At 41.2% G+C, this 19,223-nt stretch overlaps 1 protein-coding gene across 4 annotated transcripts in view; it reads right to left on the reverse strand.

Moving 5' to 3' along the window:
* The window catches only part of ATP6V0A4 (ATPase H+ transporting V0 subunit a4), a 100,728-nt gene that overhangs the window by 20,311 nt on the left and 61,194 nt on the right, over positions 1 to 19,223 (reverse strand). For all 4 annotated transcript variants that reach the window (XM_045495815.1, XM_045495814.1, XM_045495816.1 and 1 more), the window contains one exon: positions 16,530 to 16,631. In XM_045495815.1, the coding sequence (XP_045351771.1) occupies positions 16,530 to 16,631 (102 nt within the window). The remainder of the gene's footprint in view (positions 1 to 16,529; positions 16,632 to 19,223) is intronic.

Consider the following 19,223-nt stretch of genomic DNA (forward strand, 5'->3'; position numbering starts at 1 on the left):
GTTGAAATTGCTGCTATAAACATTGGGGTGCAAGTGTCCCTATGCATCAGCACTCCTATATCCCTAGGGGAAATTCCTGGCAGTGCTATTGCTGGGTCATAGGGTAGATCTATTTTTAATTTTTTGAGGAACCTCCACACTGTTTTCCAGAGCAGCTGCACCAGTTTGCATTCCGACCAGCAGCTAAACAGGGTTCCCATTTCTCCACATCCTCTCCAGTATCTACAGCCTCCTGATTTGTTCATTTTAGCCACTCTGACTGGCATGAGGTGATATGTCAGTGTGGTTTTGATTTGTATTTCCTTGATGAGGAGTGACGTTGAGCATCTTTTCAAGTGCCTGTTGGCCATCTGGATGTCTTCTTTAGAGAAGTGTCTATTCATGTCTTCTGCCCATTTCTTCATGGATTATTTGTTTTTTGGGCATGGAGTTTGGTGAGTTCTTTATAGATTTTGGATACTAGCCCTTTGTCCGATATGTCATTTGCAAATATCTTTTCCCATTCCGTCGGCTGCCTTTTAGTTTTGCTGATTGTTTCCTTTGCAGTGCAGAAGATTTTTATCTTCATGAGGTCCCAATGAACTATTGGGGATGTGTCAAGTAAGAAATTGTTGCGGCTGAGGTCAGAGAGGCTTTTTCCTGCTTTCTCCTCTAGGGTCTTGATGGTTTCTTGTCTCACGTTCAGGTCCTTTATCCATTTTGAGTTTATTTTTGTGAATGGTGTAAGAAAGTGCTCTACTTTCATTCTTCCGCATGTTGCTGTCCAGTTCTCCCAGCACCATTTGTTAAAGAGACTGTCTTTTTTCCATTGGATATTCTTTCCTGCTTTGTCAAAGATTAGTTGGCCATACGTTTGTGGGTCCACTTCTGGAGTCTCTATTCTATTCCATTGGTCTGTGTGTCTGTTTTTGTGCCAATACCATGCTGTCTTGGTGATTACAGCTTTGTAGTAGAGGCTAAAGTCTGGGATTGTGATGCCTCCTGCTTTGGTCTTCTTCTTCAAAATTACTTTGGCTATTCGGAGTCTTTTGTGGTTCCATACAAATTTTAGGATTGCTTCTTTGAGCTTCGAGAAGAATCCTGGTGCAATTTTGACTGGGATGGCACTGAATGTGTAGATTGCTTTGGGTAGTATTGACATTTTAACAATATTTATTCTTCCAAAACATGAGCACAGAATGTTTTTCCATTTCTTTGTATCTTCTTCAATTTCCTTCATAAGCTTTCTATAGTTTTCAGCATACAGATCTTTTACATCTTTGGCTAGGTTTATTCCTAGGTATTTCATGATTCTTGGTGCAATTGAGAATGGGATCAGTTTCTTTATTTGTTTTTCTGTTGCTTCATTACTAGTGTATAGAATGCAACTGATTTCTGTACATTGATTTTGTATCCTGCGACTTTGCTGAATTCATGTATCAGGTCTAGCAGACTTTTGGTGGAGTCTGTCGGGTTTTCCATGTATAATATCATGTCATCTGCAAAAAGTGAAAGCTTGACTTCATCTTTGCCAATTTTGATGTCTTTGATTTCCTTTTGTTGTCTGATTGCTGATGCTAGCACTTCCAACACTATGTTAAACAACAGCGGTGAGAGTGAACATCCCTGCTGTGTTCCTGATCTCAGGGGGAAAGCTCTTAGTTTTTCCCCATTGAGGATGATGTTAGCTGTGGGCTTTTCATAAATGGCTTTTATGATGTTTAAGTATGTTCCTTCTATCCTTTCTTGAGGGTTTTTATTAGGAAAGAATGCTGAATTTTGTCAAATGCTTTTTCTGCATTGATTGACAGGATCATATGGTTCTTTTCTTTCTTTTATTAATGTGATGTATCACATTGATTGATTTGCGAATGTTGAACCAGCCCTGCAGCCCAGGAATGAATCCCACTTGATCATGGTGAATAATTCTTTTATATGCTGTTGAATTCAATTTGCTCGTATCTTGTTGAGAAGTTTTGCATCCATATTCATCAGGGATATTGGCCTGTTGTTCTCTTTTTTTGCTGGGTCTCTGTCTGTTTTGGGAATCAAAGTAGTGCTGGCTTCATAGAATGAGCCTGGAAGTTTTCCTTCCCTTTCTATTTTTTGGAACAGCTTGAGAAGGATAGGTATTATCTCTGCTTTAAATGTCTGGTAGAATTCTCCAGGGAAGCCATCTGGTCCTGGACTCTTATTTGTCGGGAGATTTTTGATAACTGATTCAATTTCTTCTCTGGTTATGGGTCTGTTCAAATTTTCTATTTCTTCCTGTTTGAGTTTTGGAAGTGTGTGGGTGCTTAGGAATTTGTCCATTTCTTCCAGGTTGTCCAGTTTGTTGGAATATAATTTTCATAGTATTCCTTGATAATTGCTTGTGTTTCTGAGGGACTGGTTGTAATAATTGCATTTCATTCATGATTTGATCTATTTGGGTCATCTCCCTTTTCTTTTTGAGAAGCCTGGCTACAGGTTTATCAATTTTATTTATTTTTTCAAAAACCAAACTCATGGTTTCATTGATCTGCTCTACCGTTTTTTTGATCCTATATTGTTTATTTCTGCTCTGATCTCTATTATTTCTCTTCTTCTGCTGGGTTTGGGGTGCCTTTCCTAGTCTGCTTCTAGTTCCTTGTGGTGTGCTATTAGATTTTGTATTTGGGATTTTTCTTGTTTCTTGAGATAAGCCTGGATTGCAATGTATTCTCCTCTCAGTACTGCCTTCCCTGCATCCCAAAGCATTTGGATTGTTGTATTTTCATTTTCATTTGTTTCTACATATTTTTAAGTTTCTTCCCTAATTGCCCAGTTGACCCATTCATTCTTTAGTAGGGTGTTCATTAACCTCCATGCCTTTGGAGGTTTTCCAGACTTTTTCCTGTGGTTGATTTCAAGCTTCATAGCATTGTGGTCTGAAAGTGTGCATGGTATGATCTCAATTCTTGTATACTTATGAAGGGCTGTTTTGTGACCCAGTGTGTGATCTATCTTGGAGAATGTTCCATGTGCACTGGAGAAGAAAGCATATTCTGTTGCTTTGGGATGCAGTGTTCTAAATATATCTGTCAAGTCCATCTGATCCAATGTATCATTCAGGGCCCTTGTTTCTTTTTTGATCCTGTGTCTAGATGATCTATCCATTGTTGTAAGTGGGGTATTAAAGTCCCCTGCAATTACCACATTCTTATCAATAAGGTTGCTTATGTTTGTGATAAATTGTTTTATATATTTGGGGCTGCAGCATTCGGTGCATAGACATTTATATTTGTTAGCTCTTCCTGATAGATAGACCCTTTAATTATTATATAATGCCCTTCTTCATCTCTTGTTACAGCCTTTAATTTAAAGTCTAGTTTGTCTGCTATAAGTATGGCTACTCCAGCTTTCTTTTGACTTCCAGTAGCATGATTGATAGTTCTCCATCCCCTCACTTTCAATTTGAAGGTGTCCTCAGGTCTAAAATGGGTCTCTTGTAGACAGAAAATACATGGGTCTTCTTTTTTTATCCATAATGATACCCTATGTCTTTTAGTTGGAGCATTTAGTCCATTTACATTCAGTGTTATTATTGAAAGATATGTATTTAGAGTCATTGTGATGGCCGTAGGTTTCATGCTTGTAGTGATGTCTCTAGTACTTTGTGGTCCTTGCAACATTTCACTCACAGAGTCCCCCTTAGGATCTCTTGTAGGGCTGGTTTAGTGGTGATGAATTCCTTCAGTTTTTGTTTGTTTGGGAAGACCTTTATCTCTCCTTCTATTCTGAATGACAGACATGCTGGATAAAGGATTCTTGGATGCATATTCTTTCTGTTCATCACATTGAAGATTTCCTGCCATTCCTTTCTGGCCTGCCAAGTTTCAGTAGATAGGTCTGCCACTACCCTTATGTGTCTACCTGTGTAAATTAGGGCCTGTTTATCCCTAGCTGCTTTCAGAATTCTCTCTTTATCCTTGTATTTTGCCAGTTTCACTATATGTCATGCAGAGGATAGATTCAAGTTACGCCTGAAGGGAGTTCTCTGTGCTTCTTGGATTTCAATGCCTGTTTCCTTCCCCAGATCAGGGAAGTTCTCAGCTATGATTTGTTGAAATACACCTTCAGCCCCTTTGTCTCTCTCTTCTTCTTCTGGAATTCCTATGATACAGATATTGTTCCGTTTGATTGCATCACTTAGTTCTCTAATTCTCCCGTCATATTCCTGGATTTTTTTTTTTATCTGTCTTTTTCTCAGCTTCCTCTTTTTCCATAATTTTATCTTCTAATTCACATATTCTCTCCTCTGCCTCTTCAATCCGTGCTATGGCTGCCTCCATTTTATTTTGCACCTCATTTATAGCATTTTTAGTTCCTCATAACTATTTATTAGTCCCTTGATCTCTGTAGCAATAGATTCTCTGCTGTCCTCTATTCTTTTTTTCAAGCCCAACAATTACTTTTATGACTATTATTCTAAATGCTTGTTCCATTATATTGCTTAAATCAGTTTTGATCAATTCGCTAGCTGTCGCTACTTCCTGGAGTTTCTTTTGAGGAGAATTCTTCCGTTTCATCATTTTGGGTAGTCCCTGCGGTAGCTCCAAACTGCAGGGCACTTCCCCTGTGCTATCTGGAGAAACTTGTGTTGGTGGGTGGGGCCACAGTCAGACCCGATGTCTGCCCCTAGCCCACCGCTGAGGCCACAGTCAGACCGGTGTGTACCTTATCTTCCCTTCTCCCAGGGCCAGGACTCACTGTGGAGTGGTGTGGCCCCGTCTGGGCTGCTTGCACACTGCCAGGCTTGTGGTGCTGCTTCAATGGGATCTGGCCAAGGGCATATTAGATGGGGTGGATCTGCAAGGTGCACAGGGGTTAGAGGGGCAGACTTAGCTAGCTTTGCTGTCTGTGGTCCCCTGTGGGAGGGGCCCTGCAGCACCGGGAGGGAGGCAGGCCCATCAGAGGGATGGATCCACCATGTTGGGCGTTTGCGCGGTGCAAGCAAGTTCGGTGACGGGAACTCCATGCATGTTTATTTTTGAAAGAGAGTGCAAGCGAGGAAGGTGCAGAGGGGGGGGAAGGAGGATCTGAAGCAGTCTCCATGCTGACAGCAGAGAGGCTGATGTGGGGCTCAAACTGATGAACCAGAAGATCATAACCTGAGCTGAAGTCTGACATTCAACTGACTGAGCCACCCAGACACCCCTCGAAATAGACTTTTTTAAAAAGTGTATTTATTTATTTTAAGAGAGAGATAGAGAGCAGTGAGAGGAGGCATGGGACAAAGAGAGACAGAGGGCGAGAGAGAAAATCCCAAGCAGGCTCCACACTCTCAAGGCAGAGCCCAAGGTGGGGCTCAATCCCACAAACCATGAAATCATGACCTGAGGTGAATGCTGAACCAACTGAGCCAACCAGATGCCCCCAAAACACTGGCTTTGGATGACACATTGGGCCAGATGGCTTTAACAAATATATTCAGAACATTCCTTTCTCAAACAGTAAAATCCACATTATTTTCAAGTACACATGGAACATTCTCCAGAACAGATCACCTGTTAGGCTAGAAAACAAGTGTTAACAAATTCAAAAACACTAAAGTTATAGCATACATCTTTTCCAACAGTAAGGCTATAAAACTAGAAATAAACCACAAGAAAAAAATCTGGAAGGAACACAAATACATGGAGGTTAATTAACAGGCTACTCAACAATGAATGGGGCAACCATGAAATCAAAGGGGAAATCAAAAAACACATGTAGACAAATTAAAATGAAAATGAAAAGACAAATGATCCAAGATCTTTGGGATGCAGCAAAAGCTGTTCTAAGGGAGAAGTTTAGGGGTGCCTGGGTGGCTCAGTCAGTTGAGCGTCTGACTTTGGCTCAGGTCATAATCTCACAGCTCGTGAGTTCAAGCCCTGCGTCCAGCTCTGTGCTACCAGCTCAGAGCCTGGAGTCAGCTTCAGATTCTGTGTCCCTTTCTCGCTCTGCCCCTCCCTTGCTCATGCTCTCTCTCTCTCTCTCTCTCTCAAGAATAAATAAAACATTAAAAAAAAAGAGAGAAGTTTATAGCAATACAGGCCTACATCAAAAAACAAGAAAACTATCAAGCAACCTAAACTTACACCTAAAGGAGCTAGACAAATAACAAAAAACAAAACCCAAACTATTAGAAGGAAGGAAATAATAAAGATTAGAGCAGAAATAAACAGAACAGAAACTTAAAAAACAAAAACAAAAAACAAGAGAACAGATCAATGAAACCAGGAGCTGGTTCTCTGAAAAGATCAATAAAAATTGATAAACCTTTAGCTAGACTCATCAGAAAGGAAGGAGAGAAGGAAGGAAGGAAGGAAGGAAGGAAGGAAGGAAGGAAGGAAGGAAGGGAGGGAGGGAGGGAGGGAGGGAGGGAGGGAGGGAGGAAGGAAGGAAGGAAGGAAGGAAGGAAGGAAGGAAGGGGACTCAAAATCAGAAACGAAAAAGGAGAAACAATAACCAACAGCACCAAAATACAAAGAATTATAATAGTATAAAAGAGTATATGCCACCAAACTGAACAACCTAAAATAAACAGATAAATTCTTAGAAATATATAGCCTACCAAAACTGAAGCAGGAAGAAATATCAATGTTATACATCACATCAGCAAGAGAAAGAATAAAAATAGTACGATCATTTCAATAGATACATTAAAAAATTTGACACAGTACAACATCCACTCATGATTTTAAAAACCCACAACAATGTAGGTTTAGAGGGAACACACCTCAACATAATAAAAGCTATATATGAAAAATCCACAGTTAACATCACACTCTGTGGTGAAAAACTGAGAGCTTTCCCCCACCCCAAGATCAGGAACAAGACAAAGATGTAAACTCTTGACACTTTTATTCAACATATTACTGGAAGTCCTAGCCACAACAATCAGACAGCAAAAGGAAATAGATGGGATCTGAATTGGTGAGGAAGCAGTAAAACTTAAATGACCAGAAATGAGTAAGAGAGGAGTTAAAATGGCGGAGAAGTACGGAGACTGGGATTTCCCTAGTCCCTCAAACACAGCTGTATTGAGGTCAGAACCCTTGAAACACCCAGGAAATCAACCTGCAGAGTGGCAGAGGGATATCCACAGGTTGAGGGAGACAGCATGGCGGGACAGAGGGGCATGTATGGGAATTGGGGGAGATAAAACAATGTAGGCATTGAGGGGAGGGAACCCCCTATGCGGAGAGACAAAGGAGAAAGATAGAGAGGCTGTGGTACTGGGATGTTGTGTTAGTACAAGAGAAAAACCTCTCCAGACCATGGACTGGGGAACAAGAAATATAAAGAGTGTCCATTTCTATTTGCAAACAGCCTCAGGAGCTGAAGATCGGAGTTTCCAAAAGGGACAACTTTCTCTGGACCTGAGTGGCAGTGTGCACGTGTCTCGGGGGGAGGGGGGCCAGCCTTGGGGGGCAGTAGTGATGTCAGGGGCACACTGGGAGAGAACAGTCTCCTTCCTCGAGTACTGTGGGAAGAGGGTTTATTGCCTCTCCCAAGGACAAAAGACTCTGCAGGCACCAGTCAGAGGTCTTTACAGGGCAGGGTGGAGGGGTGCTACACTAGAATAGGGTCCACACAGTGCAGGACCCTTTAAGACATTGGGTTTTGAATCCCAGCCAAGCACCTAGGAGGCGAGGGAGACTGTGGAGCAGGGCAAGCTGCCTGCCTGTGCTACCCTGTGAAGGCTGCTTGAACAGTGTGGTCTGGGACACCTAGTCAGGGGAAGGAAGATTGGGGTGTCACCATTTTTCTCCCCATCACCTACATGGTGGGGCTTCAGGGAGCAGCACACAGCCCCCAGTGGAGGCAGAACCCACTTATACCAAACCCCACCCCTCCTGGCAACTGCTTACCTACCTGAGCGGGACTGACACTGATAAAACCAGTCTCTCCTCTAGACCAGCACAGCCACTGGTCTAGGAACCAACAGACAACTGTCCTGCAGTTTTGTATGTTAGTCTGTTTCTCTCTCTCTCTCTCTCTCTCTCTCTCTCTCTCTCTCTTCCCTTCTCTTCTCTTCTCTTTTCTTCTTTTCTCTTCTCTCTTTTTTTTTCTTTCTACCTTGTTTTTTCTTTTGGAATCCGGCTCATGGCTTCTGATTTGATTTTTGGTCAATCCTTATTCTCTCTATGTATATGTTCTTTCGGTTTTGTTTGTTTCATCAGGCATTTCTACTCTATTCTTTTACACCTTTTCTAGATCTCCTTTCTTTTCCTTTCTCTCTCTCTGGATTAACCTTATAGTTTCTTTGATTCTCTGCTTGGTCTTTTTTTTTTCTTCTTCACCCCTTTCATTTTTCTCTTTGTATGGGATCAGGTTCCCAGCCCTTTCCTTTTTTCCAGGGTTACTTCAACGAACAAATCAAAGCACACCTGGTGGAAAGTCCCAACACTCCACCACGATGAGTAAGGAGGAGGTCGGCAGAGGACTGACTAGTGGGACAGAACAGCCAAATACACAGCCACAGAGTGCACGCAGCACACTCCAGAAACATCTCCTGAAGTGCCGGGCCCTGGACAGTGTATGGCTCCTTTTTAATATAGTAGTACTTGCAGTGCAGGGCACATAACAAGCTATTAAAACACGTAAAAGACAGAAACCTAGCCAAAATGACAAAACAGAAGAATTCTCCTCAAAAGAAAATCCAGGAAGGAATGACAGCCAGAGAATTGCTCCAAACAGATATAAACAATACATCTGAACAAGAATTTACAAGAACAGTCATAAGACTAATAGCTGAGCTTGAAAATAAAAAAAAAAAGCGTATAAGACAGCAGAGAATCTATTGCTGCAGAGATCAAAGACTTAAGAAATAGTCACAGTGAATTAAGACATGTTATAAATGGGATGCAAGCTAAACTAGACACAGTGACAGTGAGGATGGAAGAAGCAGAGGAGAGAATAGGTGAAATAAAAGATAAAGTTATGGAAAATGACGAAGCTGAAAAAAAAGAGGGAAAGGAAATTATTAGAACACGAGGGGAGAATTAGAGACCTAAGTGATTCCATGACATGAAATAATATCCATATTATACGAATTCCAGAAGAAGAAGGTAGAATGGGCCAGAAAGCTTATTTGAACGAATTAGCTGAGAAATTCCCTAATCTGGAGAGGAAAACAGACATCCAAGTACAAGAGGCACAGAAAAATCCCTTAAGTCAACAAGAACAGGTCAACACCACAACATATCATAGTGAAACTAGCAAAATACAAAGATAAAGAGAGAATTCTGAAAGCAGTTAGGGATGAACAGGCTTTAACCTATAAGGGTTGACACATAAGAATGGTAGCATACCTGTCCACTGAAATTTGGCAGGCAAGCAGGGAGCGGCAGGACATATTCAATGGGCTGAATAGGAAAAATATGCAGCCAAGAATCCTTTATCCATCAAGGCTGTCCTTCAGAATAGAAGGAGAGGTAAAGGCTTTCCCAGAAAACAAAAACTGAAGGTGTTTATGACCACTAAACCAGCCCTGCAGAAGATCCTAAGGGGGACTTTGTGAGTGGAAAGCAACAAAGACTACACCAGATAGTCTGGTGACCAGAGACATCACCACAAACATGAAACCTACAGATAAAACAATGACACTAAATTCTTATCTTTCAATAATCACTCTGAGTGTAAATGAACTAAATGCCCCAGTCAAAAGACACAGGGTATCAGAATAGATTAAAAAAAAAAAAAAAAAAAAAAAGATCCATCTATATACTGCCTACAAGAGACTCATTTTAGACCTGAGAACACCTGCAGATTGAAAGTGAGGGGATAGAGAACCATCTGTCAGGTTACTGGATGGCACAAGAAAGCCAGAGTAGTCATACTTACATCAGACAAACTAGATTTTAAAACAAAGACTGTAACAAAAGATAAAGAAGTGCATTACATCATAATTAAGGGGTCTATCCATCAAGAAGAGCTAGCAATTATAAATGTTTATGTCCCCAATGTGAAACACCCAAATATATAAATCAATTAATCACAAACATAAACACATGTATAGATAATAATACCATGATTGTAGGGGACTTTAACACTCCACTTATAACAATGGACAGATCATCTAGGCAGCAAATCAATAAGGAAACAACAGCGGTCAATGACACATTGGACCAGATGTTAATGACACATTAACAGATATATTCAGAACTTTTCATCCAAAAGCAGCAGAATACACACTTTTTGATTGCATATGCAACATTATCCAAAATAAATCACATACTGGGTCACAAAGCAGCCTTCAATAATTATAAAAGGATTGAGATCATACCATGCATATTTTCAGATCCTAATGCTATGAAACTTGAAATCAACCACAAGAAAAAATTTGGAAAGCTCCCAAATACATGTAGGCTAAAGAACATCCTACTAAATAATTAACAGGTAAACCAGGAAATTAAAGAAGAAATTTTAAAATATATGGAAGCAAATTAAAATAAAAACACAATAGTCCAAACCCTTTGGGATGCAGCAAAGGCAGTCCTAAGAGGAAAATACATTGCAATTCATGCCTATCTTAAGAAGCAAGAAAGGTCCCAAATACACGACCTAACCTTACACCTAAAGGAGCTAGAAAGGCAGCAGCAAAGAAAGCCCAAAGGAAGCAGAAGAAGGGAAATAATAAAGATGATAGCAGAAATAAACGATATAGAATCCAAACAAAACAAAACAAAACAAAACAAAACAGTAGAACAGATCAATGAATCTACGAGGTGGGTTGTTTTTTTTTTTTTTAAAGAATAAACAAAATTGATGGGAATGCAAGCTGGTGCAGCCACTCTGGAAAACAGTATGGAGGTTCCTCAAAAAACTAACAATAGAACTACCCTACGACCCAGCAATTGCACTACTAGGCATTTATCCATGGGATACAGGTGTGCTGTTTCGAAGGGACACAAGCACCCCGAAGTTTATAGCACCACTGTCAACAATAGCCAAAGTATGGCAAGAGCCCAAATGTCCATTGGTGGATGGATGGATAAAGAAGATGTGGTATATGTACAACAGAGTATTACCCAGCAATCAAAAAGAATGAAATCTTGCCATCTGCAACTACATGGATGGAACTGGAGGGTATTATGCTAAGTGAAATTAGTCAGACAAAAATCATATAACTTCATTCATATGAGGACTTTAAGAAAGACAACAGATGAACATAAGGGAAGGGAAACAAAAATAATATAAAAACAGGGAGGGGGACAAAACAGAAGAGACTCATAAATATGGAGAACATCAGAGGGTTACTAGAGGGGGCATGGGAGGGGAGATGGGCTAAATGGGTAAGGGGCACTAAGGAATCTACTCCTGAAATCATTGTTGCACTATATGCTAACTAACTTGGATGTAAATTTTAAAAAATAAAAAAATTAAAAAAATTAAAAAAATAAACAAAATTGATAAACCCCTAGCCAGACTTCTCAAAAAGAAAAGAAAGAGGACCCAAATAGATAAAATCACATATAAAAGAGGACAGATCACAGCCAATACCACAGAAATACAAACAATTATTACAGAACACTATGAAAAATTATATGCCAACAAACTGGACAATCTGGAAGAAATAGACAAATTCCTAGATACATACACACTACCAAAACAGAAAGAGAAGAAATAGAAAATTTGACCCATAAACAGCAAAGAAATTGAATTGATTATAAAAAAATCTCCCAACAAATAAGAGTCCTGGGCCAGATGGCTTCCGAGGGGAATTCTGCCATACAGTTAAAGCAGAGTTAATATCTATTCTTCTCAAGCTGTTCCAAAAAATAGAAACTGAAGGAAAGCTTCCAGACTCATTCTATGACATAGTCAGCATTACCTTGATTCCCAAACCAGACAAAAACCCCACTAAAAAGGAGAATTACAGGCTAATATCCCTGATGAACATGGATGCAAAAATTCTCAACAAGATACTAGCAAATCGAATTCAACAGTAAATTAAAAGAATTATTCACCATGATCAAATGGGATTCATTCCTGGGCTGCAGGGCTGGTTCAATATTTACAAATCAATCAATGTGATACATCACATTTATAGAAGAAAGGAGAAGAAACACATGATCCTGTCAACAGATGCAGAAGAAGCATTTGACAAAATACAGCATCCTTAATAAGAACCCTCAAGAAAGTCGGGAGAGAAGGAACATACCTTAACATTATAAAAGCCATCTATGAAAGGCCCACAGCTAATATTCTCAATGGGGAAAACTGAGAGCTTTCCCCCTAAGATGAGGAACATGACAGCGGTCCAGTCTCACCGCTGTTGTTTAACATAGTGTTGGAAGTGCTAGCCTCAGCAATCAGGCAACAAAAGGAAATCAAAGGCATCCAAATTGGCAAAGAAGTCAAACTTTCACTCTTCACAGATGACATGATACTCTACAAGGAAAACCCAAAAAACTCCACCCAAAAAATTGCTACAACTGATAGAAGAATTCAGCAAAGTTGCAGGATATAAAATCAATGTACAGAAATCGGCTGCATTTCTATACACCAATAACGAAGCCACAGAAAGAGAAATCAAGGAATCGATCCTATTTACAATTGTATCAAAACCCAGAAAATACCTAGGAATAAACATAACCAACGAGGTAAAAGATCTATATGCCGAAAACTAAAGAAAACTTATGAGAGAAATTGAAGAAGACACAAAGAAACGGAAAAACATTCCATGCTTATGGATTGGAAGAACAAACATTGTTAAAATGTCGATATCACCCAAAGCAATCTACACATTCAATGCAATGCCATTAAAATAGCACCAGAATCCTTCTCAGAGAAAGAACAAAAAATTCTAAAATTTTTACAGAACCACAAAAGTCCCTGACTAGCCCAAGTAATGTTGAAAAAGAAACCAAAGCTGGAGGCATCACAATTCCAGACTTCAAGATGTATTACAGGGCACCTGGGTGGCTCAGTCGGTTGAGCGTCCGACTTCAGCTCAGGTCATGATCTCATAGGTCGTGAGTTCAAGCCCCGTGTTGGGCTCTGTGCTGACAGCTCAGAGCCTGGAGCGTGCTTCGCATTCTGTGTCTCCCTCTCTCTCTGTCCCTAACACACTTGCATTCTGTCTGCCTCTCTCAAAAAATAAATAAACGTTAAAAAAAAATTTTTTTTAAAGATGTATTACAAAGCTGTCATCAAGATAGTATGCTATTGGCACAAAAACAGACACGTAGATCAATGGAATCGAATAGAGAACCCAGAAATGGACCCACAAATATATGGCCAACTAATCATTGAGAAAGCAGGAAAGGGTATCCAATAGGAAAAAAAGACAGTCTCTTTAGCAAATGATGCTAGAAGAACTGGACAGTAACCATGCAGAAAAATGAAACTAGACCGCCTTCTCATACCATACACAAAAATAAATTCAAAATGGATGAAAGACCTAAATGTGAGGCAGGAAACCATCAAAATCCTACAGGAAACTGAGAACAAACTGAGGGTTGATGGGGGGTGGGAGGGAGGGGAGGGTGGGTGATGGGTACTGAGGAGGGCACCTTTTGGGATGAGCACTGGGTGTTGTATGGAAACCAATTTGACAATAAATTTCATATATTGGAAAAAAAAATCCTACAGGAGAAAACAGGCAGTAACCTCTTTGACCTTGGCCACAGCAACTTCTTACTTGACACGTCTCTGAAGGCAAGGGAAATAAAAGCAAAAATGAACTACTGAGACCTCATCAAGATAAAGAGCTTCTGCACAACAAAGGAAACAATCAACAAAACTAAAAGGCAACCAATGGAATGGGAGAAGATATTTGCAAATGACGTATCAGAAAAAGGGTTAGTATACAAAATCTATAAAGAACTTATCAAATTCAACACCCAAAAAACAAATAATCCAGTGAAGAAATGGGCAGAAGACATGAATAGACATTTCTCCAAAGGAGATATCCAAATGGCAAACAGACACATGAAAAGATGCTCAACATCACTCATCACCAGGGAAATACAAATCAAAACCACATTGAGATACCACCTCACGCAGGTCAGACTGGCTAAAGTTAACAACTCAGAAAAACAACAGATGTTGGCGAGGATGTGGAAAAAGGGGAACCCTCTTGCACTGTTGGTGGGAATGCAAACTAAACTGGTTCAGCCACTCTGGAAAAATGTGGAGGTTCCTCAAAAAATTAAAAATAGAATTACCCTACAACCGAGAAATTGTACTACCTGGAATTTATCCAAAGGATACAGGAATGCTGATTTGAAGGTGCACATGCACCCCAATGTTTATAGCGGCACTATCAACAATAGCCAATTTATGGAAAGAGCCCAAATGTCCATCAACTGATGAATGGATTAAGAAAATGTGGTGTATATACATACACGTACACAATGGAATACTACTCGGTGGCCCTCTAGTGCAGAGGTTTCCAAACCACTTTCTGCAGGGGCCGCAGGTTATAGCGTATAGAGGAGCCTGAATACATGGGACTTCTGCTCATACCCCTGAGGCCCATCAGAACAAATATGTTTATAATCTCAATACACTGGGCCTCCTTAAGGTTTCACGGAGGGAACTGGATGGGGGGCAAATAACGCCCTAGTGGGATCATCTCTTGGATGGAGGTGGTAGAAATATTTCTAATGAAACATGAAAAAGGATCACCAAGACCCTAATCAGCAGCCTATAAAACCGATCAACAGCTATGCATTCCAAGGAATCCCAAGGAGACAGCCCTCCATGCAGTCTTAGGGAGCTCCTACTACCCAGAGTTGGTTTAGGGGGTATCATCCAAGATGGCAGACTAAGAAAACCCTCTATATTTCCTTCCCTATTGTGTAAGTTACCATGGGGTAAAGAGAGAAATCAACCAGGTTGAGATCAGCAACTGTTTACACTTTTTGCGGAGCAAAGAGCAAGGGAAGCTATTGTTTTAGAGTCTGAGGACTCAGGTGGGACTCATGGACTTAAGCTCATTAAATTTACGGACAGGTAGAAAAGAGAGTTGCATCTATGTCTATAAAGAGCTATTTGCCATGTTCCTTTGAAGTACTTGGTCACCTCTAGACAGCCTTCCACCTCAGCCACGCTTTACCATCTGGGTCTCTTACAAATGGACTAAACAATAAACAAGTATTCTTCTTTGCTTCGCCTTTCTATTTATTTATCTCCCATATAAATTGTATTTATCAGACAATTTCATAACTAAACAAGGCGGGCAGGACACAATAGGGAGAGAAGCAGGTGATGTGGAGAGAGGGCGCCACCTAGGGACGAGCCTCTGGAACTCCAGTCTTATCATCTCCAGGTCCAGAACTCAGCCAGGTCAATACCCAACAGATATTTGGGGTGGGGGGGAGAATTTATCTGAAAATATTTACAACCACTTAAAACATATGTGATCTCAGCAAGTTCCACTTACTCTTTTGTACTGATGTAGATAGAGAAAGCAGAGAGTGATAATCTGAAACAGCGCTCGTGTGGATTTCTAGACTTTGACGTGCCCTAGGAGGTCAATCTTCCCAGATCCCACTTGATTTAAACTGATAGTAAACTCTTCTTCGCTCCCTGAGTAAATCTGGGGCTCAGAAGCAGTTCAGACAAAAGGAGGAAATGGACTGAAATTGGTGTTTGGCAATGGGGAAAAATCAGAAATAAATAGAAGCTGGCTTACTTGTATGTGTTTACAACTTCACTCAAACAATCTATGACATGATAGATGAACAGTGAAACCTCACAACTTTAAAATCTAGTAAAAACAACTTTCAATATTCATTAATAAACTAAAACTGTAGCAAAGTACTTTTATTTCCAACTAATGAAACAACCGTGTTCAGACTGTTGTAAGTCATTAGCTACCCGTGGACTTGGTGCACACACACGTGCATACACACACATACACGGATGCACACACACACACACACACACACACACACCCTGAGCAAAGTTTGCAAAATATAAGATTTAAACATGCTTGCCCGTAGTAGAACATTATTCTAAAATAAGACCCCCCCCCCATGGGAAAGGATGAAATATGGCCTTTTGTAGCAATGTGGATGGAACTGGAGAGTGTTATGCTAAGTGAAATAAGTCATACAAAGAAAGATACCATATGTTTTCACTCTCATGTGGATCCTGAGAAACTTAACAGAAGACCATGGGGGAGGAGAAGGGGGAAAAAAAGTTAGAGAGGGAGGTAGGCAAACCATAAGAGACTCTCAAAAACTGAGAATAAACTGAGGGTTGATGGGGGGTGGGAGGGAGGGGGAAGTGGGTGATAGGCATTGAGGAGGGCACCTGTTGGGATGAGCATTGGGTGTTGTATGGAAACCAATATGACAGTGAATTTCATATTTAAAAAATAAATAAAAATGAAATAAAATAAAATAAGACCCCAGGGAAATGTGGAGCTCTGTAGAAGGAAATATGCTGTGGGGGGCGGTGGGGGGGGCAGTTTCTTTAGGTCCTTCGGGTCTCGGGAAGCCCAGCAATCTGTCTAAAGCCCAGACTTCTATTTTCAAGGAGCCCACGTTCTTACCCACAGTGAGTGAATTTAAATGAACGGCTCTTACCAGGGATTTTTGATGATTGGCTCTAAGAATAAATGGCTTAATCAGAAGCATCCAAGGCACAGAAATCAAAGCCATGATAACAAAGAAACTTTGGACTTCTTGCTGTAAGATTAAAATGGTAAGATCCCGTCACTTTAAGGTGATCACACAACATACTTCATATTAAAAATGGTAAACATGGATCATTTTAGTTGTACCTATTTTAAGAGATCTAAAGCATTTCAACGAATCCACTCACTTTTACATCTTGGAGTACTCCTATTTCGGACCAGTGGTGCCCTGTGTCAATCCAAGGTAGTCACTGGAAACCCACTCTCTTATTCTTTACCGAGTACCCCCTTGCTATCTACCCACACCATATGTGAACAAGAAGTATTCATGAGGCACATAAGGGCAGCTTTATGTATCCCTTGCCCCATGGGAATAGCCCCTGGCCTTGCATGAAAAGTGTGACAGGCCCCATGACTTCACTGGTCACTCTGTTGTAGCCAGAAGTCCTTGGGTCACTTTAAGTCACAAGCATTTATCTCAATTAGTAATTTTATCTTTCCAGTGCTAGATAATTATCTGAGCTCTCTTGGTCTTTCAAAATAAAAAAACAAAGCTTCCTCACGCTCTCCCCTGACCAGCACGCTCTCGCTGTGGGTGAGTCACCTGACATGGGGCTCTGGGGTAGCCATGTTGAACTCTCCTCGGCTGTCTCCCTCACGGTTCCCTCTGGGATGAGGCACCCATAGTCTTTATGCTTCTGCTGAAACTCGGGAGTGATCCCCCCTTATCATCCTGCTACACGCTTCCTATCACGCCCTCGTGCCCCGACCTTGCTTGTGATACACCTTCTAGTCACCAGTTTTGAGGAGTGACCTAGAGCTGTCAAAAGAACCAGGCAGCCCAGGGAGGCTTGGCCAGAGCTATTGGAAAGGAATGGACACTGGGTGCTTGGAGGAAAGGAAAAACGTTCCTTGAGACTTCCCTTTTCTTCAACTGTTCTGGCCAAGTTCTCACTGAACGCCAGGGGATGATTTTTAGCCCAGTTGTAACAAGATTTGCCCTGCTAACAGTGGGAACATCTTATCTGCCCAATCTTCTATGCTTCTCCACTCTGGAAGGCTCAGGAGAGGGAGGGAAGCCACAGAAACACACACTGTGCTTGCCAGCTCTGACTCCCTGCACACAAAGCTACCTCCCTGCAGTTTGTCCATCTTTATGTGAGGCTTTCCCACCTCGTGATGTACACAACAACCAGATATTTATATTTATCTGTTGCTCTTGTCCTTTGATATCCAGACAGGGCACCAAGTCAGCCAGGGCAGTGTCGGGAAGGGGCTGAATTTATCAACTGACATCGTCTCTTCCAGCTGCATGACCCCAAAATGACGTCATGGAAACCTGAAACTATGTCAGGATAATTCATCTTCATACTAGGGCATGGGGAAACCAGCCAACTCCCAGTAAGGGTTTTGAATGGGAAAAAAGCTGGAAAAGTCACTCACTGTGCAATGTTCAGTGTATATGTCAGACCAGGTGAGGACTTTAGTCTCTAGGGAAGGAGTTAGCACATGAAATAATTGATGAGTCTGAGTCCTTTGCCTCAAAGGGAAGACTTGTTTGGGAAATACGAGTAAACTTTCATTCGGACTCCAGCATTGAGTCAATGAACCTTCCAAATATATTTACTTAGTGCTTACAATCTATGGGTGGTTCATACAACCATTCATTGACGTATAACAAAACGTGCTACCACAGTAAAGTAGGGATACCTCAAAAGAGCTTTCAGAGGCGTGTGTCTTCTTTCACTATCATCTAAAATCCTGCCTGATTTTTCAGGGTGCCTGGGTGGCTCAGTCGGTTAAGCGTCCGACTCGTGATCCTGGCTCAAGTCATGATCTTACCGTTCGTGAGATCGAGCCCCATGTCAGGCTGTGTGTTGACAGCACGGAACCTACTTGGAACTGTCTCTCTGTCTCTCTCTTTCTGCCCCTAGCTCACTCACGCTCTCTCTCAAAATAAATTAAAAATTATTAATTTTAATTTAATTTAAAAATTAAAAAAAATTATTCCTTATTTTGCATAAAAATTCCCTGTCACAAAGCATTTTCTCTTCTTACTGTTTGCTGCTCCCACAGAGGAGGGGGCCACACCTAGGAATCAAACTCATGAGGCCGTGCACGGGAGGAGCGGAGCATGTGTTTAATGCGGATATGCAGGGTGAGCAACCACGGGTAAGTTACACGAGCAACAGAGGGTCACCTGGCACTGGGCAAACAGCCCTGGTACTTGCTACAGAGCAATCACAACCTATGTAAGCACAGCCTCCCTGAGCGAAAATCTGCCTTCACACGGTATCATCACGGGGAGAGGCCAGAGGAAAACTATTTGCGTTAACCAAGACTTACTCACTGAGTTGTTTTTATATCCAGCTCCCATGGAACCTTTATGCTTTTTTTAAAAAAAACAAAAACAAAAACGTTAAGTGGACAATGAGGCTGAACTGCTAAGTTGATAATGAAGGGCCAGAAGTGGAAGAAATCAGAACGGCCGCACGGTCCAGGTGTTGGGAGGTACTGTCCCCAGAAGAAGAATCAAAAGAAAAAGAGAGCCAGAGAGAGAGAGAAGTCATCTCTAACTAGCCATGGAAGCTCTGAGCGGGAAGAGCAGGGATTTGGATTCTAGTTTTCCAGGGGCCCCCTGCCC

This window comes from Leopardus geoffroyi, chromosome A2, assembly GCF_018350155.1.
Source record: "Leopardus geoffroyi isolate Oge1 chromosome A2, O.geoffroyi_Oge1_pat1.0, whole genome shotgun sequence".
Classification (NCBI taxonomy): domain Eukaryota; kingdom Metazoa; phylum Chordata; class Mammalia; order Carnivora; family Felidae; genus Leopardus; species Leopardus geoffroyi.